The 17,135-nt window shown below is 44.7% G+C and overlaps 1 protein-coding gene across 1 annotated transcript in view; it reads right to left on the bottom strand.

Moving 5' to 3' along the window:
- Positions 1-3,693: 3,693 nt before the first annotated feature.
- Positions 3,694-17,135, bottom strand: part of LOC141133225 (adhesion G protein-coupled receptor E3-like) — a 455,441-nt gene continuing 441,999 nt past the window's right edge. The window contains exons 20-21 of the mRNA XM_073622475.1: positions 8,847-8,906; positions 3,694-3,841 (exon numbers count right to left, since the gene is read on the bottom strand). Of these exons, the coding sequence (XP_073478576.1) occupies positions 8,892-8,906 (15 nt within the window). The 3' untranslated portion in view covers positions 3,694-3,841; positions 8,847-8,891. The remainder of the gene's footprint in view (positions 3,842-8,846; positions 8,907-17,135) is intronic.

The following is a 17,135-nucleotide window of genomic DNA, read 5'->3' as shown; positions in this document are numbered from 1 at the left end:
GCAATGCAATAGCCGTGAGTAGTTTTAAATGGGTTTTTTCCTTCGAAATGTAATTTTGCTGTCAGACTGTTCTAAACATGCGCCCCTTTACAGGCATACTATAGACACCCCCCAGATACGAAATTTAAAGGTATATTACACTTTTATTGTTTGACTTTAAGCATTATTAAAATCACTGCTCCTGAAAAAACGTCCGTTTTTAAAACTTTTTTTTGCATTGATCCATGTCCCCTGGGGCAGGACCCAGGTCCCCAAACACTTTTTATGACAATAACTTGCATATAAGTCTTTAAAATTAGCACTTTTGATTATTCATGTTCGTGTCCCATAGACTTTAACGGTGTTCGAACGAACTTTTTTCCTGTTCGCATGTTCTGGTGCGAACCGAACAGGGGGGTGTTCGGCTCATCCCTAATCATGTAGTGATAAACTGTATGCCAAAAGATAATCCTTGTGAGACCCCCCAGGCACGATATTTAAAGGAATATTACATTTTCATCGTTTCACATTAAGCATCATTAAAATTACTGCTCCTTTAAAAACTATTGTTTTAAAAACTTTTATTGCATTGATACATGTCCCCAGAGGCAGTACCCGGTTCCCCATACACTTTTATGGCAATAACTTACATATAAGCCTTTAAAATTAGGACTTTTGATTTTTCATGTTCATGTCTCATAGACTTTAATAGGGTTTGCATGTTTGCTAGAACTTTTTGCCTGTTCGGTGTTCTGGGGCAAACTGAACCGGGGAGGGGGGGTGTTCGGTCCATCCCTAACAGCAATTATCAAATATCAATGCTCATAGATAGATACCAGAAAAAAAAATTCAGCTGGCATGCAGACGCTCAGGATCAGGAGGAGGTGGGAATCACAATGTTTTGAAGTAAAAACCCCCTTTTCAAGTGAATCCCATCGGACATGTTTTATAACTGAAAGTAGAAAATATCGGGTTTGTTTTCAAAATTTTCTGTATTTTTCCAGTAGTGAGCAAATGCCACCAAAAGAAAGCTCTATTTGTGTGGAAAAAAAATGACATACATTTTATGTGGGTAGTTTTGCATGATTGCGCAATTTCCAGGTAAGGTAGCGCAGTGCAGAATAGCAAAAAATCGGGGTAATACCTTCTGGAGCTCAAGTGGTTATTATCCCTCTGTCTGTTTTTGAGGAAGTCCAATGTATGATTCCAGCACCCATATTCATGCAATTAATCCTTTATTCACTGATGTTATGATTTGGGTGTGCAGTAGCTTACCTTTTATTTTACTAATTTTTTACATTTACTTCATAGATGGACTGCAAATGTAAAAAAATAAATAAATGCTTACAGTTGCTTAGGTTTAGAAAGCAGTTTTACTTGGAATATCCCTCACTCCTGCAGGCTCCTCCTTTCTGTGTGACGGGTTCCTCAAAGCTGGCACTCCATCGGTCTCAATCTGACATCATCACATACAGGGCTGCTGTTAGAGATCACAGGGCCCTGTACATCCTACCCGACAGGGCCCTCCCTCTGACAGACCTCTCCGTGCAGGGAGGGCAAGGTCGCGGCCTACCACGTGGGGTACAACATTCCAACCCGGACAAGAAGGGCCCAACACTGCTTGCTGTTCGTCAGACATCCATCCAGCACCATTTCAGTCATCCGACAACCCTTGCTTCGAGCCTCACATCGGGAGATCCTCACAGCAGATCTGCTGCAAGGACATCGCTCCGGGAGCTGCTGTCCATGAGGCATTGTATTGGCCTGGTTGAAGGTAAGAGGGTAATTGCCCACCTTTGCGCATCTTTTCTTATTACTTTACTGGGACACTGTGTATAGACAGCTTTACCTTGGAAATACTTTACTGCACTTATCTTTGAACACTGTACATAGACATCTTTAGCTTCATCCATTCCAAGAAATACCATTGATTTGTTACTGCACCTTTTGGGATATAGTTAATGAACTCCCACTGCTGGAGAAGACCATCAGGCCTGCAACGTGGACATTGCTGTCATTACTGCTTAAAGGGCCCTCATATCATTCTTATTAAACTTGATCTCTCATTAGGATTAAAGGTTAAATAGGCCGGCTTGGGTTTCCCCTTTAGAAGTTTTGCAAGAATTAATGATTAACTCTTACTTATCCTTTCAGGTCATGTTCCAGTGGTGTTCCTTTGTACATACATGTATATAATATAATGTTACAACCAAATTATCTTACTTGTGTTAAGGTAAAGAAATTCCTTTGCTGAGCTAGGACTGTTACCCAAAGCTCAGTGGATCTATTACCTCCTCGGTGTAACAATATTTTCTTTCAGTTATTTCAGTAAATGTTAACAGAATATAAACGCACTGAGTTGTTTGACTTATTACTTTAAGTTGGTGCAAAGATGTCTGAACCCAGAGTGTCAGGTGGGTTGGAATGTTCACAAGGTCATAGCGGGGTAGATGAGCTGGTATTTCCAAACAGTCCCCAAGGGGTCTTGCTACATGTTATTTATTTATTTTAACTGACCTGTTGGGGGGCCTTTGTGAATTAACAGACCCCTAATGTTTCACTTTTGAGACAAAGAAAGGGACTGAGAACAGAGATTTCCCAGTTCCTTTCTCTGCAGCCTCAGCTGAATTGGACAGTGAATAAATAGAAAGCATTCTGTGCTGAGCAGCTGCCTCTTTATTCACCAACTGAAGCATAGTAATCACAGTGTACCGATCATTCACTGTGTTCATTCAGAAAAAGAAGGGGCCTGTAAATAGGACATACTTACCAGTACCCCCTTACAGCTCTCCATCCTGAAACAATTCCTTCCCCTGTGTGCCCACAGCAGCTGGCAGGAGAGGAGGGAAGACAGCAGCATGGAGGGGAGCCTAGAGAGTGAGGGGCGCAGATCCAAGAACCCATCCCCCTGCAGTGCAGCCAGAAGGAGAAAGAGGAGTAGAAGCAGGCAACACTACAGGGGGGTCCACAAGAGTCACAAGTGTCAGCAATAGTACAGCCAGTTCTCCTGCTTGGCAGGTACCTGGGCCGCCTTCTAAACTGATCGGGCCCGGACCCAGTACAGGAGGGCCAGCTGCAGTGCCTTCTTAGTGGCCCTGATCACATACAATGCTGAACCAGCAATCTTGCATTGTAATTGAGGGTACCAAGGACCTAGCCCACAGCCTAGAGCATTGGAGGAAAGAGGTAAAGGATAAGGTAACTAAAGACTTTTGAACACAGGCTGGCTGAGCCCATTCAACGCAATCGCTGTTGTATTTTCTCCACCCAGGCAGTTCAGGTGCAACCCAAACACAGGTACATCATACAGGAGTTTTAAAAAAACTGAAAATGTTTTTTGCACCCACTCATGTGTTTATGTAAGCACCACCATATATGTGAGTACAGCAAGGCACAGTCATTATTGTCAATGACAGGTGTAGCACCACCCCCGAAGGAGCCGCTTAGCGAATTTGGATTCTCTGATCTCTGCCTCAACTCCAAGAATGACCTCAGCCCCTCTGGCACACCTGGTTAAATAAAATCACTGCAAACACATTTAAGGACACACGTGGAAAATACTGTTATCCTGGCTGTGGATTATCACCAAAAACAGACACACACCTGGTAGTGATAAACAAATTTAATATATTATCACGGTTTAAAGCATATGGAAGCTTACAACACTGTTAAACCTTTCTGCAAAGAATTAATACATTAGAAAAGACAACCTTCAATATTTAGCAACTGTAAATTTAAAAAGGGCAGTAATCTATATGGCCATAACACAGACACTGAGAGGGAGGAGAGAAGATTTGCACAAATCTGTATGGGTTCCTGGGTTGAAGAGTACTAGTATCATCTGCTAGCAAACGTTGGGGCCCTTGAAAAGAAAGTAGGTATAATCAGCCAACGTGAGACAGTAATCCTCTAGGAAATCTGTTAGGTAGTGGTTGGTAATAATTTACACTCTACACATAGTGCCAATTATACTCCCACAGAGCTTTTTCAAAACTATACGGAAGGCTTTTATATTATTTGTATGGAATGAGAAACGGCCCAGATTGACCCATGACATTTTATGCAGAGGTAAATCTGAAGGAGGAATGGGATTACCAGACGTAGCCTTATATTATAGGTCAATGTCTTTGGTGAAGATTTTGAACTGGTGCCAACTCATCGAATAAAATATGGGTCTCTTTAGAACAGATAATGGCAGGTAGGAAGTTGGCGGGAATTCCTTGGATCCCGAGTGTAGACAGGGGCCTTTCAAAATGGACATCACCTTTAACTCAGAGTACATTAGCGACCTGGGATAAATTAAATCAACTGGGAGATTATGACCCCCAGATATCACCCCTGACCCCATTGGAGGGTTACCCATGGCTCCCTCCGGGAGAAGAGGTGGGATCTTTGGGATCATGGGGGAGGGATGGAGACACGACATGGCAAATTTGCTCCACATGGAATGCTAGCCCCCCTCCCGGATTTCGCATTAAGGCTGGGAAAGGTACCTATGCTGGAGTGGAGATACCATCAATTGGTGTGTTTTTTCAATAAGCTGAAACCATTAATGAGGCCATTAAACTCTCTTACTGTACTTGAATCTATGTGTGTACATATATCAAGCGCTAGACATTTGCTGTCGCAAATGTATAGACTGGTCCTTGGGACACAAAATAAAACAGTTCCCTTTTTCATTAGAGAAGGGGAGTTAAAACAGGGGCTCTCTAGGGCACAAATTAAAAAGATTATTGACCTAACACACTCTACATCTATAAGTTCACGGATTTAGGAGATGTCATATAAATTTCTAGCTAGGTGGTATCGGACTCCAATAAGGCTGGCACAGATGTACCCGACTGCAGATGCTAGGTGCTGGAGGGGGTGTGGGCAAAAGGGTACTTATCTCCATCTATGGTGGTCCTGTCCCAGGATTAAGGTATTTTGGGAAGAGATCGCTCCATGGGTAGAGAGGTTGTCCTCTCGACCCATGGAATTAACGCCCTTAAATGTTCTATTTCATTGGACACCAATGTCGATTAGATCATATAAGAAAAGTATTACTCCACATCTATTGAATGTAGCCAAATTGTTAATACCCAGGAAACAGACAAGATGTCCAACTCTGTTGGACTGGAGGAGAGAGGTCAATTTAATAATGGAGGCTGAAAGATGGGTACATACAATTAAAGATAGAAAGGAAAAATTTAGGGTAATAGGGGCAGGTTGGGAACAATGCTCTATGGAGATCGTGTAGAGTAATAATATATAAAGGTCTCTGGGCTCAGATGCGGTTGCCTCTGGGGGGGGAGGAGGAGAGGGTTTTTTTTTCTCTCCCTTTCCCCTTTCACCTCCCTATCCCCCCTCTTTCTTTCATTTTTCTAGGTGCTATAGGTAGGGGGAAGGAATGATGAACTTGATGTCGAGGAAGGTGGGATTAATAATAGGAAGAGGGGACAAAGCACATAGGGGGGAAGGGTAAAGGAAGGTGGATATATAGGATGGGGGGTAGAAGGAGTAGATATGGTTAAAGGAAGATGAGGTGTATATTCACTATAGATAGGTAAAGGGTGGAGTATGGCTTATAGAAGCCTCGTAATTATTTCTTTATTTTTTTGTGTTTGTTTGTTTTTTTCTTTTTTTGGGTGTTAAGAGTAATATGGATATGGCTCATAGAAGCCTCTTTAATTTTTTTTCTTTCTTAGTTTGGATGAATTGGGAACACATTTAATATAAGGTATTTGGAGGAGGGAGGAGGGGTGGAGGGGAATGGAGAATTCCCCCCTTTTTTGGGGGGGGATTGGGAAATGGATAAAGATGTGTTGACTCTTTGTGATAAATATAAATATGTTATGAAGGTGGTTTTAATGGATATGTCAAATTTAATAAAAATTTAATAATTAAAAAAAAAAGGTAGTGGTTGGTAAGAACAGAATGGCTAAAAGTGGTAGCTTCAAACAAGCATCCTCTGACACTAGAAAAGGGAATGGGTGTCTGCATGCAGTGTCTGTACTGTGTTAAGAAGGACGTTTTGGGTTTTCAACCGCTCACCAATCCTCTGTGCGATGACACGATGGAAATTCCAAATGCTGGTTCAGGATCCTAGCAATGTTGTAAGGCACCGGATCACCTCCTGTCGGCCGATCAAAATGGCTGGTAGCTAAACTGGCAAGGTGACCGGACAGTGGCCGGCTGAACACCTGGATGGATATTGCAATCCCTGAAGCGGTGTTGATAGTCTCTGCTGGGCGGCACTGCCCTCACATACTTACCAACTGTCCCGAATTTCCCGGGACATTGCCAGGATTTAGACACTTTTCCTGATTTTATTGTTTCCCGGGGATGTCCCAAGAAATCATTTTTTTCCGGATTTTTTTGCCACCTGCTGCCGCCGCTAGAGGTCCGCGGCCGCCATTTTTAAAAAGACCAGAAGAAGTGGAACACAACTGGGTGCCTACAATAGAAACTAAGCTGCTGTGGCACTGCCCACCCCCGCCCCGCTCCGCCCCACCCAACCCCCGCCCTGCTTCGCCCCGCTCCGCCTCACTGCCTGTCTGTTATGGAAAGGGGAGGGGGTGGGGGGTGGATGGTGGTTCTATTGTAATGCGGAGACACTATTTTGTTCCCCCTTGGCATCTGTTCCGTAATGGCGGCGGAGACATCGCTACTAGGACACCTAATGTAAGGTGGGGAACCGCTGGGGACATCTGATGTAAGGAGGGGCACCACTGGGGACATCTGATGTAAGGGGGGCACCGCTGGGGACATCTGATGTAAGGGGGGGCTCCGCTGGGGACACCTGATGTAAGGAGGGGCACCACTGGGGACATCTGATGTAAGGAGGGGCACCGCTGGGGACATCTGATGTAAGGGGGGCTCCGCTGGGGACATCTGATGTAAGGGGGCTCCGCTGGGGACATATGATGTAAGGGGGGGCACTGCTGGGGACATCTGATGTAAGGGAGGGCTCCGCTGGGGATATCTGATGTAAGGAGGGGCACCGCTAGGGACATCTGATGTAAGGAGGGCTCCGCTGGGGACACCTGATATAAGGAGGGGCACCCACCGCTGGGGACATCTGATGTAAGGGGGGCTCCGCTGGGGACACCTGATGTAAGGAGGAGCACAGCTGGGGACATCTGATGTAAGGGGGCTCCACTGGGGACATCTGATGTAAGGGGGGCTCCGCTGGGGACATCTGATATAAGGAGGGCTCCGCTGGGGACACCTGATGTAAGGAGGGGCTCTGCTGGGGGCACCTGATGTAAGGACAGACTCTGCTGGGGGCACCTGATGCAAGGACGGACTCTGCTGGGGGCACCTGATGGCATCTGGTGCCAGGCGACGTGGCAGGTGACACGCTTAGGGGTCCCACTGATTCTGGATTATGGTGAGTTCAATGATTTTATTCTATATTACAATGTAATAATAGTAATAATGCGCTTCAATCATCCTGACACCACAACAACCATGGTGCTGGGATGATTGAAGCACTAACACCAGGTGTTTGGAGTATCTTGGTGTAGGATCTGGGTCTGCTGTCCCTCCATCCCTCTTTCCTTCCTTCTCTCTCTTTCCCTCCTTCTTTCCTTCTTTCTCTCTCCCTCCCTCCTTTCCCCTTTCTTTCTCCAGCTCTCATTCATCTCAGACTCAAACCACACCCCCATTTAAACCAACGCCATATAAGCCACGCCCACTATTTCATGTAAACCACGCCCGTTTTTTTGGTGCTGCATTTTTCTTTTTTTCGCTATGTCACGCCTACAAATGCATGCCCCACCCCTTAATTATAATAAGACTCCGCCTACAGCCAAAAAACTGTCCCTATAAATTTTTTTACAATGTTAGCAACTATGCCCTTAGCCTCCTGTCAAGCACTCTCACAGTAGTCTCAGGAAAAGCATGACTAGCAGGTGCCCCTAGACAGTGCTGCTCTTTCTTCTTCTTTTAGATGGAGTTTCACCACACAGTCCTGTCACCTCGCCTCCACTTTCTCTTCTTCTGCTGACAGCACTCTCTCTGTAGTAGTGTGTCTAAAACCTGTCTCTCTCTCTTTTAATCACCTCAGTACTTCGCTCTCTTCCATCACCTCAGCACTTCCTGAAACTCCCCTTTTTCCCAGTGTGCTCTGTGTCTCTGAGTTTTTCTGGAATGACAAGTCAGCATCTCTCTGTCTCCATCTTGTGGCCAAAAGGAGAATTTGCATTACAACATTCCTGCTACACAGGCTGCACCTGGGCGGTCAGGGCGAAGGAAATACACCAGCAATTACTCTAAATAGGGTTAGTCGGCCCTTGTGCAGGAGCCCTAAAGGTGTTTTTTTTTTAATTTTTATGGTCTCCTCCTCCTCTGCATCACGGCAGCTTCCGTCGTGTGTCTCCTCCCTCTTCCTCCTAGGCATCCAATAGGATCGCCTGTCCTTTCAGCCAATTGGGACCCGCTTCCTGATTGGCCGGAAGGAGGATCAGTGTGAGAATAGGGGATATTAAGGAGCCCACCCTATTTTGAGACCTATTAGAGCCTCTGGCTCTATACACATGCTTAAACCCCCCCCCCCCATTGGAATCCATGCTCTGGCGCCCCGCATGTAGATTAGGGGGCCGGAAGCATGGGCAGGGGGGTGGCGCCCGTGCACCCCTAATGGACGGGCCGCCACTGGCTGTCAGTTTGATATCACAGCCGTGTGCTATTGATTGATGGAGAGGGCGGTCTTGCAGTAGGATTTGGAAAAGCCATGCAGCATATAATTGCCAAAAAACATCACAAAAAAGCTACTTAGAAAGTTATGGTTCAAACAGCCAGAAGTTCACAAATATTGGTTATGTGAATACTGTACAATAAACAACAATATAAAAGTTTGAATAAAACACAGCTTAGTTACTAACCACCTCCATCATGCTGAATACAGGTCCCTTGTATGTGATAAATCGCTAAGAGGCTGCAACCTGAGGAAAGACAATATACAGGTATGTTATTACCATTAAATAGTTTCAAGCTCTGTGCTGAACAAGGAAAAACATGTTACATGACTATAAACTTTATTATATAGTTCAACTAAACTGAGCAGTCGCTCAGATGAATGTCTTTAAAGGTGAAGTACAGCCAAACCTCGTTTCCGTTCTGCACTCCCGTGACCTGTTTTCAGCAGACACCGGGCTGAAGCGTGCTGTCAACTGACATCAAAGAGCCGGTCCAGATCAGGTAAAGATCGCGACCATATGGTCGGGATCCACCTAGCAGCCTGGACCGGCCCTCTCTACAGCCCAGCACTGCAGGGGCAGAGCAGAGAGCTGGTGACTGACAGTAACCAGCTCTCTACTCACAGAGAGGAGCAATGCGCTGTTTGATCGCTTGCTTCTCAGTGTTAGAGCCCGTGGGGGACAGATGCAGCATTGGAGCGATGCTGGATCCACCTAGGTAAGTATGACTTAAAATTACAGAAAAGTCCAGCAGAATGTGACTAACTACTTCTAGCTATACCGTGACCAGGATAAATGAGAACTGTCACAGACTTGTAGTCACTAGTTTTATTGCTCACCTTTGGTGGTTCCTGTCCACCATGAGGTGTTCCCACTCTTGCTTGCTCTATAATATTATATACAAATTTAACTGAGAGATTGGGACCCCCTATAATTGCCACAGCAGATGTACATACTTTGGAAATAGAATAAAAACCTGAGCTATGACTTAACTGTCCATCATCTACCAAAAACTGAGATTCCACCAACAAAGATTTTGTTGCTTGTATAGAATATTCCAAGCAATAGGTGCTGAAAAACATGCTAAAATTACTGCAGTGCATGCGATTGATGATTCACAAGGGTTTGTGTTGGTAATTAAGCAGTGATTGTTTTAGCTATTTCTGGAAAAAAATCCAGTGTGTTGCACAAGAGGATAAAGTAGGGGGAATTTTATCCTCTCCTTCCTTCATCATTCCTGGGGCAACACAGATGATTAAAGAATCAATGCTTTATGTTGATAACTGCAACACCTTCATTCCATACATCGTACCCACTATAAACGTCAGATCAGCAGACAACCTCACCCATGAAGCACAGTTTATACCGGGTCAAGTAGCTCTAAGGCCTGGTTCACACCTATGCATGTTGCAACCTGCTGTGGGAAAAAAGTCCCTGGCCCTTTCCAAAAATGCAGCGGCTGAAAACGCATGGATGTGAACGTGTTTCATAGGAAACCATGTTAAATGGAATGTAGTGCATTTCTGCAAAACACAAAAAGCACTAAAAAATGCATAGGTGTCAACCAGGCCTCAATTCACGTCCACTGACAGAGCAGTGAAAAAGGTTTAAAGTATACAGTGCTTGGAAAAAGCATTCACACCCCTTGACACTTTCCACATTTTGTCATGTTACAACCAAAAACATAAATGTATTTTATTTGGATTTTATGTAATAGACCAACACAAAGTGGCACATAATTGGGAAGTTGAAGGAAAATAATAAATGGCTTTCAAAATGTTTTCCAAATAAATATGTGAAAAGTGTTGTGTGCATTCAGACCCCCTAAATGAAAACTTTGTAGAACCACCTTTCACTGCCATTACAGCTGCAAATCTTTTTGGGGATGTCTCTACCAGCATTGCACATCTAGAGAGTGAAATAGCTTAAGCTCTGTCAGATTGGATGGAGAGCATCCGTGAACAGCAATTTCCAAGTCTTGCCACAGATTTTCAATTGGATTTAGATCTGGACTTTGACTGGGCCATTCTAATACATGAATATGCTTTGTTTTAAACCATTCCATTATAGCTCTGCCTGTATTTTTAGGGTCGTTGTCCTGCTGGAAAGTGAACCTTCACCCCAGTCTCAAGTCTTTTGCAGATTCTAATGCCGCGTACACCGGGCGGACTTTTCGGCCGAATTCTTCCACCGGAACGAATCCGTCAGACAATCCGAACGTGTGTAGGCTTCATCGGACTTCCGATGGACCTTTTCGGTCGAAAATCAGACGGACTTTAGATTTGAAACATGTTTCAAATCTTTCCGACGGATTTGAGTCCGGTCCAAAAATCAGTTCGTCTGTATGCTTTTCTGATGGACGAAATCCGACGCTAGGGCATCTATTGGCTATCAATTTCCCTATTTTAGTCCGGTCGTACGTAATCACATATGAATCCATCGGACTTTGGTGTGATCGTGTGTAGCCAAGTCCGTTTGTTCAAAAGTCCGTCGGAAATCCGTCAAAAGTCTGTCGAAAGTCCGTCAAAAGTCCGACGGAAAGACCGTCGGACCTTTGATGCCGAAAAGTCCGCCCGTGTGTACACGGCATAACAGGTTTTCTTCTAAGATTGTCCTGTATTTGGCTCCATCCATCTTCCCATCAAATCTGACCAGCTTCCCTGTCCCTGCTGAAGAAAAGCATCCCCACAACATGATGCTGCCACCACTATGTTTCACGGTAGGGATGGTGTGTTCAGGGTGATGTGCAGTATTTGTTTTCTGTCACACATAGCATTTTACTTTTAGGCCAAAAAGTACAATTTTGATCTCATCTGACCAGAGCACCTTCTTCGACATGTTTGCTGTGTCCCCCACATGGCTTCTTGCAAACTGCAAACGGGACTTCTTATGGCTTTATTTCAACAATGGCTTTCTTCTTGCCACTCTTTCATAAAGGCCAGATTTGTGGAGTGCACGACTAATAGTTGTTCTGTGGACAGATTTTCCCAACCTAGCTGTGGATCTCTGCAGCTCCTCCAGAGTTACTTCTTGGTTGCTTCTCTGATGAATGTTCTCCTTGTTTGGCCTGTCAGTTTAGGTCAGGGGTCCTCAAACTTTTTAGACAGGGGGCTAGTTCACGGTCCCTCAGACTGTTGGGGGCCGCACTATAGTTTAAAAAAAATATGAACTAATTCCTATGCACACATCTTATTTGTAGTGCAAAAAAAAAAAAAAAAAACAGCAAAAAAACAGTACAATATTTAAAATAAAGAACAATTTTAATCAATATAAACTTATCAGTATTTCACAGACTCCCCTCATTACAGAACCCCTCCCAATCACAGACAACCCTCCCCATCACAGACTCACCCCATAACAAAGCCCCCCCATGACAGATCCCCCCATCACAAAGCCCCCCAACACAAACTCCTCTCCATCACAAAGCCCCACATAACAAATACCCCCCATAACAGACTCCCCCATATCACATACTTCCCCCATCACAGACTCCGCCATCACAGATCCCCCCATAACAGACTCCCCCATAATAGACTCCCCCATCACAGACTCCCCCATAACAGATCCCCCATAATAGATCCCCCCATCACAGACTCCCCCATCACAGATCCCCCCATATCACAGATCCCCCATAACAGACTCCGCCATCACAGATCCCCCATAACAGACTCCCCCATCACAGATCCCCCATAACAGACTCCCCATCACAGATCCCCCCATATCACAGATCCCACCATCACAGATCCCCCATATCACAGACTCCCCCATAACAGACTCCCCCATCACAGATCCCCCCATATCAGTCCCCCACCATAGCACAGACTCCCCCATCACAGATCCCCCCATATCACAGATCCCCCATAACAGACTCTGCCATCACAGATCCCCCTATAACAGACTCCCCATCACAGATCCCCCCATATCACAGACTCCCCATATCACAGATCTCCCCATCACAGATCCCCTATCACAGACTTCCCCATATCACAGATCCCCCCATAACAGACTCCCCATCACAGATCCCCCCATATCACAGATCCCCCCATATCACAGATCTCCCCATCACAGATCCCCTATCACAGACTTCCACATATCACAGATCCCCCCATAACAGACTCCCCATCACAGATCCCCCCATATCACAGATCCCCCCATATCACAGATCCCCCCATATCACAGATCTCCCCATATCACAGATCTCCCATAACAGACTCTGCCATCACAGATCCCCCCATAACAGGCTCCCCATCACAGACTCCCCATCACAGATCCCCCCATATCACAGACTCCCCCTATCACAGACTCCCCCTATCACAGACTCCCCCATACCACAGATCCCCCCATATCACAGATCCCCCATAACAGACTCTGCCATCACAGATCCCCCCATAACAGACTCCCCATCACAGATCCCCCCATATCACAGACTCCCCATATCACAGATCTCCCCATCACAGATCCCCTATCACAGACTTCCCCATATCACAGATCCCCCCATAACAGACTCCCCATCACAGATCCCCCCATATCACAGATCCCCCCATATCACAGATCTCCCCATCACAGATCCCCTATCACAGACTTCCACATATCACAGATCCCCCCATAACAGACTCCCCATCACAGATCCCCCCATATCACAGATCCCCCCATATCACAGATCCCCCCATATCACAGATCTCCCCATATCACAGATCTCCCATAACAGACTCTGCCATCACAGATCCCCCCATAACAGACTCCCCACCACAGACTCCCCATCACAGATCCCCCCATATCACAGACTCCCCCTATCACAGACTCCCCCTATCACAGACTCCCCCATACCACAGATCCCCCCATAACAGACTCCGCATCACAGATCCCCCCATATCACAGATCTCCCCCATAACAGACTCCCCATATCACAAATCTCCCCATATCACAAATCTCCCCATAACAGACTCCCCCATATCACAGATCCCCCCATAACATACTCCCCATCACAGATCCCCCCATATCACAGATCTCCCCCATAACAGACTCCCCCATATTACAGATCCCCCCCATATCACAGATCCCCCCATAACAGACTCCCCCATATTACAGATCCCCCCCATATCACAGATCCCCCCCATATCACAGACTCCCCCCATGTCACAGACTCCCCCCATGTCACAGAATCCCCCCCATGTCACAGACTCCCCCCATGTCACAGGATCCCCCCATGTCACAGACTCCCCCCATGTCACAGGATCCCCCCATGTCACAGGATCCCCCCATGTCACAGACCCCCCCCATGTCACAGAATCCCCCCATGTCACAGACTCCCCCCATGTCACAGGATCCCCCCATGTCACAGACTCCCCCCATGTCACAGACCACCCCCATGTCACAGGATCCCCCCATGTCACAGACTCCCCCCATGTCACAGGATCCCCCGATGTCACAGACTCCCCCCATATCAATATTACACTGCCGCCCCCTATAATATCACAGCACTCAACACTTACCTGTATCACGCAGGACACGAGGCATGGTAGGTCCGGACGGAGGGAGGGACTTTGGAAGTGAGGGGCAGGTGATTGGTTCTTGGGACCGCCCTGATGCCTAGTAACCAATCACCTGCTTCTTAGCACAAAAGGTCCTTTGTCCGGCCTGTCATGTTTCCCATCCTGTGTGATGGAGGGAGCAGAGGGCACGGGGAGTGCTGCAATTTTAAAGGGGCAGTCCGCGGGCCGGATAAAAAACGCTGGAGGGCCGGATTCGGCCCGCGGGCCGTAGTTTGAGGACCCCTGGTTTAGGTGGACAGCCATGTCTTGATAGGTTTGAAGTTGTAAATAGAAGGTGCAATCAGCACAAAAATATTAAAACCCCAAAATGCAAGCTGAACACTAAAAGACTTTCACAAAACTGAATAACAAATGATAAAAATATATAAGAAGTGCAGCTCAATAAAACAATAAAACACAGTCCAATATGCTGATGAACAACAAGTCCCAGAGAGATGAAAAGATGACTCCACCAGTGAAGATCAGCAATATCAATCAATGGTGACAGACCCTCCACCTTCAATCGAAGTTCTACGCTCACCTCAGAGCATGGACTTCAGAGCTAACAGGTAGTCATGCAAGCAGGTCCCACACAAAAGGTAGGTAGCAAAAACAGATTAATTTGAACTTCTCCTCCAGATCGATAATCTCAGTGAGGGCATCAAACCTTATACATATAAAGAAAGGGGAGTGCTCACTGTGCAAACATATAAAACATTTAAAATGTATTTAAGTCCAAATACGGACTATTCACATGAGTTGAAAATGTACAAGGCTTGTAAATAAACATAAAATAGCGGCCAGTCTTTGCTCCAGTCATCAAGACAGGCCTTAATGATATCATATGTGCAAATATATTTCTAAATATACAATTAATTCTGAAAAAGACCTTTAAAGAAATATAGCATTTAAAAATGCGTTCCCAGTCAGACCGCTGCCCCCTACTGGATGATCAGCATATCTAACCAGAACACATGCTTGTATTTTATATATAAGATCTCATCTGATGCCATCCTCTAAATTTAAAACATCACAAAAAATCATAAACCTTAATTTGAAATTCATAAACATTATCAAAATATCTCATTTTTTTAAAAAAAAATTCATTTGTCAGAAATAAAGCAGTTTAAATTAAAATCAACATTTAACCCTTTGGGGCGTTAAAACTTTAGCCTCCACAATCCAGAATGATTCTCTTTGGCTGATGTGACGGATATAATTACCACCCTTCCAATGTCTGTCCACCCTTTCAATACCACAAAATTTTAGGCATCTAAGATCCCTATTATGGCATTGTCTAAAGTGTTTAGACAGGCTATGGGTCCTGAGGCCCGTTTTGATATTATTAACATGCTCCCCGATGCAAACACTCAGGGGTCAGGAAGTTCGACCTATATATTGGAGTCCACAACTGCACTTTAACATATAGACCACTCCACGGGTGCCACATGTAATAAGATTCTTGATTTGATAAGTCCTATTAGTGGAAAAAGAGGTAAATTCCTTGTGTTTTTTAGGTTAAATCTGCACTGTTTGCATGCTGGACAACGTCCACAAGCATAAAAACCCGAAAGTAAAGAGAAAATTCTATTTTCCTTAACCACTTGACCACTGGGCACTTAAACCCCCTTCCTAACCAGACCAATTTTCAGCTTTCGGTGCTCTCACATTTTGAATGACAATTACTCAGTCATGCAACACTGTACCTATATGAAATTTTTGTCCTTTTTTTCACACAAATAGCTTTCTTTTGGTGGCATTTAATCACCTCTGGGTTTTTTTTTTTTTGCGCTATAAAAGAAAAAAGAAGGAAAATTCTGTAAAAAAATGCATTTCCTTCGTTTCCATTATAAAATTTTGCTAATTAGTAATTTTTCTTCATAAATTTTAGCCAAAATTTGCTGTTACATTTCTTTGGTAAAAATAACCCAAATCGGTGTATATTATTTGGTCTTTGTCAAAGTTATAGAGTCCACAAGCTATAGTGCCAATCTCTGATTGGGCGGCCTATCTAATTTCTTGTGACCCTAACAAGCCAGTAAAGTTCAAATACCCCCCAAATGACTCCTTTTTGCAAAGTAGACATTCCAAGGTATTTAGTAAGAGGCATGGTGAGTATTTTGAAGTTGTAATTTTTTCCCACAATTCTTTGCAAAATCAAGATTTATTTTTATTTTATTTTTTTTTCACACAATTGTTATATTAACAGGTTATTTCTCACACATAGCATATGCACAGCACAAATTACACCCCAAAACACATTCTACTACTCCTCCTGAGTACGGCGATACCACATGTGTGAGACTTTTACACAGCGTGGTCACATACAGAGGCCCAACATGCAGGGAGCACTGTCAGGCATTCTTGGAGCATAAATTACACATATAATTTCTTGATTACCTCTTACACTTTTGAAAGCCCTGGAGCACCAGGACAATGGAAACGCCCAAAAACTACCCCATTTTAGAAAGAAAACAGCCCAACGTATAATCTATGAGGCATAGTGAGTCTTTTGAACATGTAATTTTTTTCTACAAGTTTCTGGAAAATGTGTAAAGAAAAAGAAAACGCATTTTTTTTACACAAAGTTGTCCAATATTTCTAACACATAGCATGTACATACCAAAAATTACACCCCAAAATAGATTCTCCTACTCCTCCTGAGTACGGAGATACCACATGTGGGAGACTTTTACACAGCCTGGCCACATAGAGAGGCCCAACATGCAGGGAGCGCCATCAGGCATTCTAGGGGCATAAATGTCAAATCTAATTTGACTACCTATTACACTTTTGTGAGGCACTCTAGTGGCATGGATGTGGCATGGATGAGAACTGATGTGGCATGGATGAGCATGAATGGGGATGGCTGAGTATGGATGGAATGACTGAGCATGAATGAGTATGGCTGAGTATGGCCGGGTACAGCTGGGTATGGCTGAGT

The sequence above is a fragment of the Aquarana catesbeiana genome, linkage group LG03 (assembly GCF_042186555.1).
Source record: "Aquarana catesbeiana isolate 2022-GZ linkage group LG03, ASM4218655v1, whole genome shotgun sequence".
Classification (NCBI taxonomy): Eukaryota; Metazoa; Chordata; class Amphibia; order Anura; family Ranidae; genus Aquarana; species Aquarana catesbeiana.
Note: the sequence above shows the minus strand (reverse complement) of the source record. Positions and strands in the feature narration are given on the sequence as shown.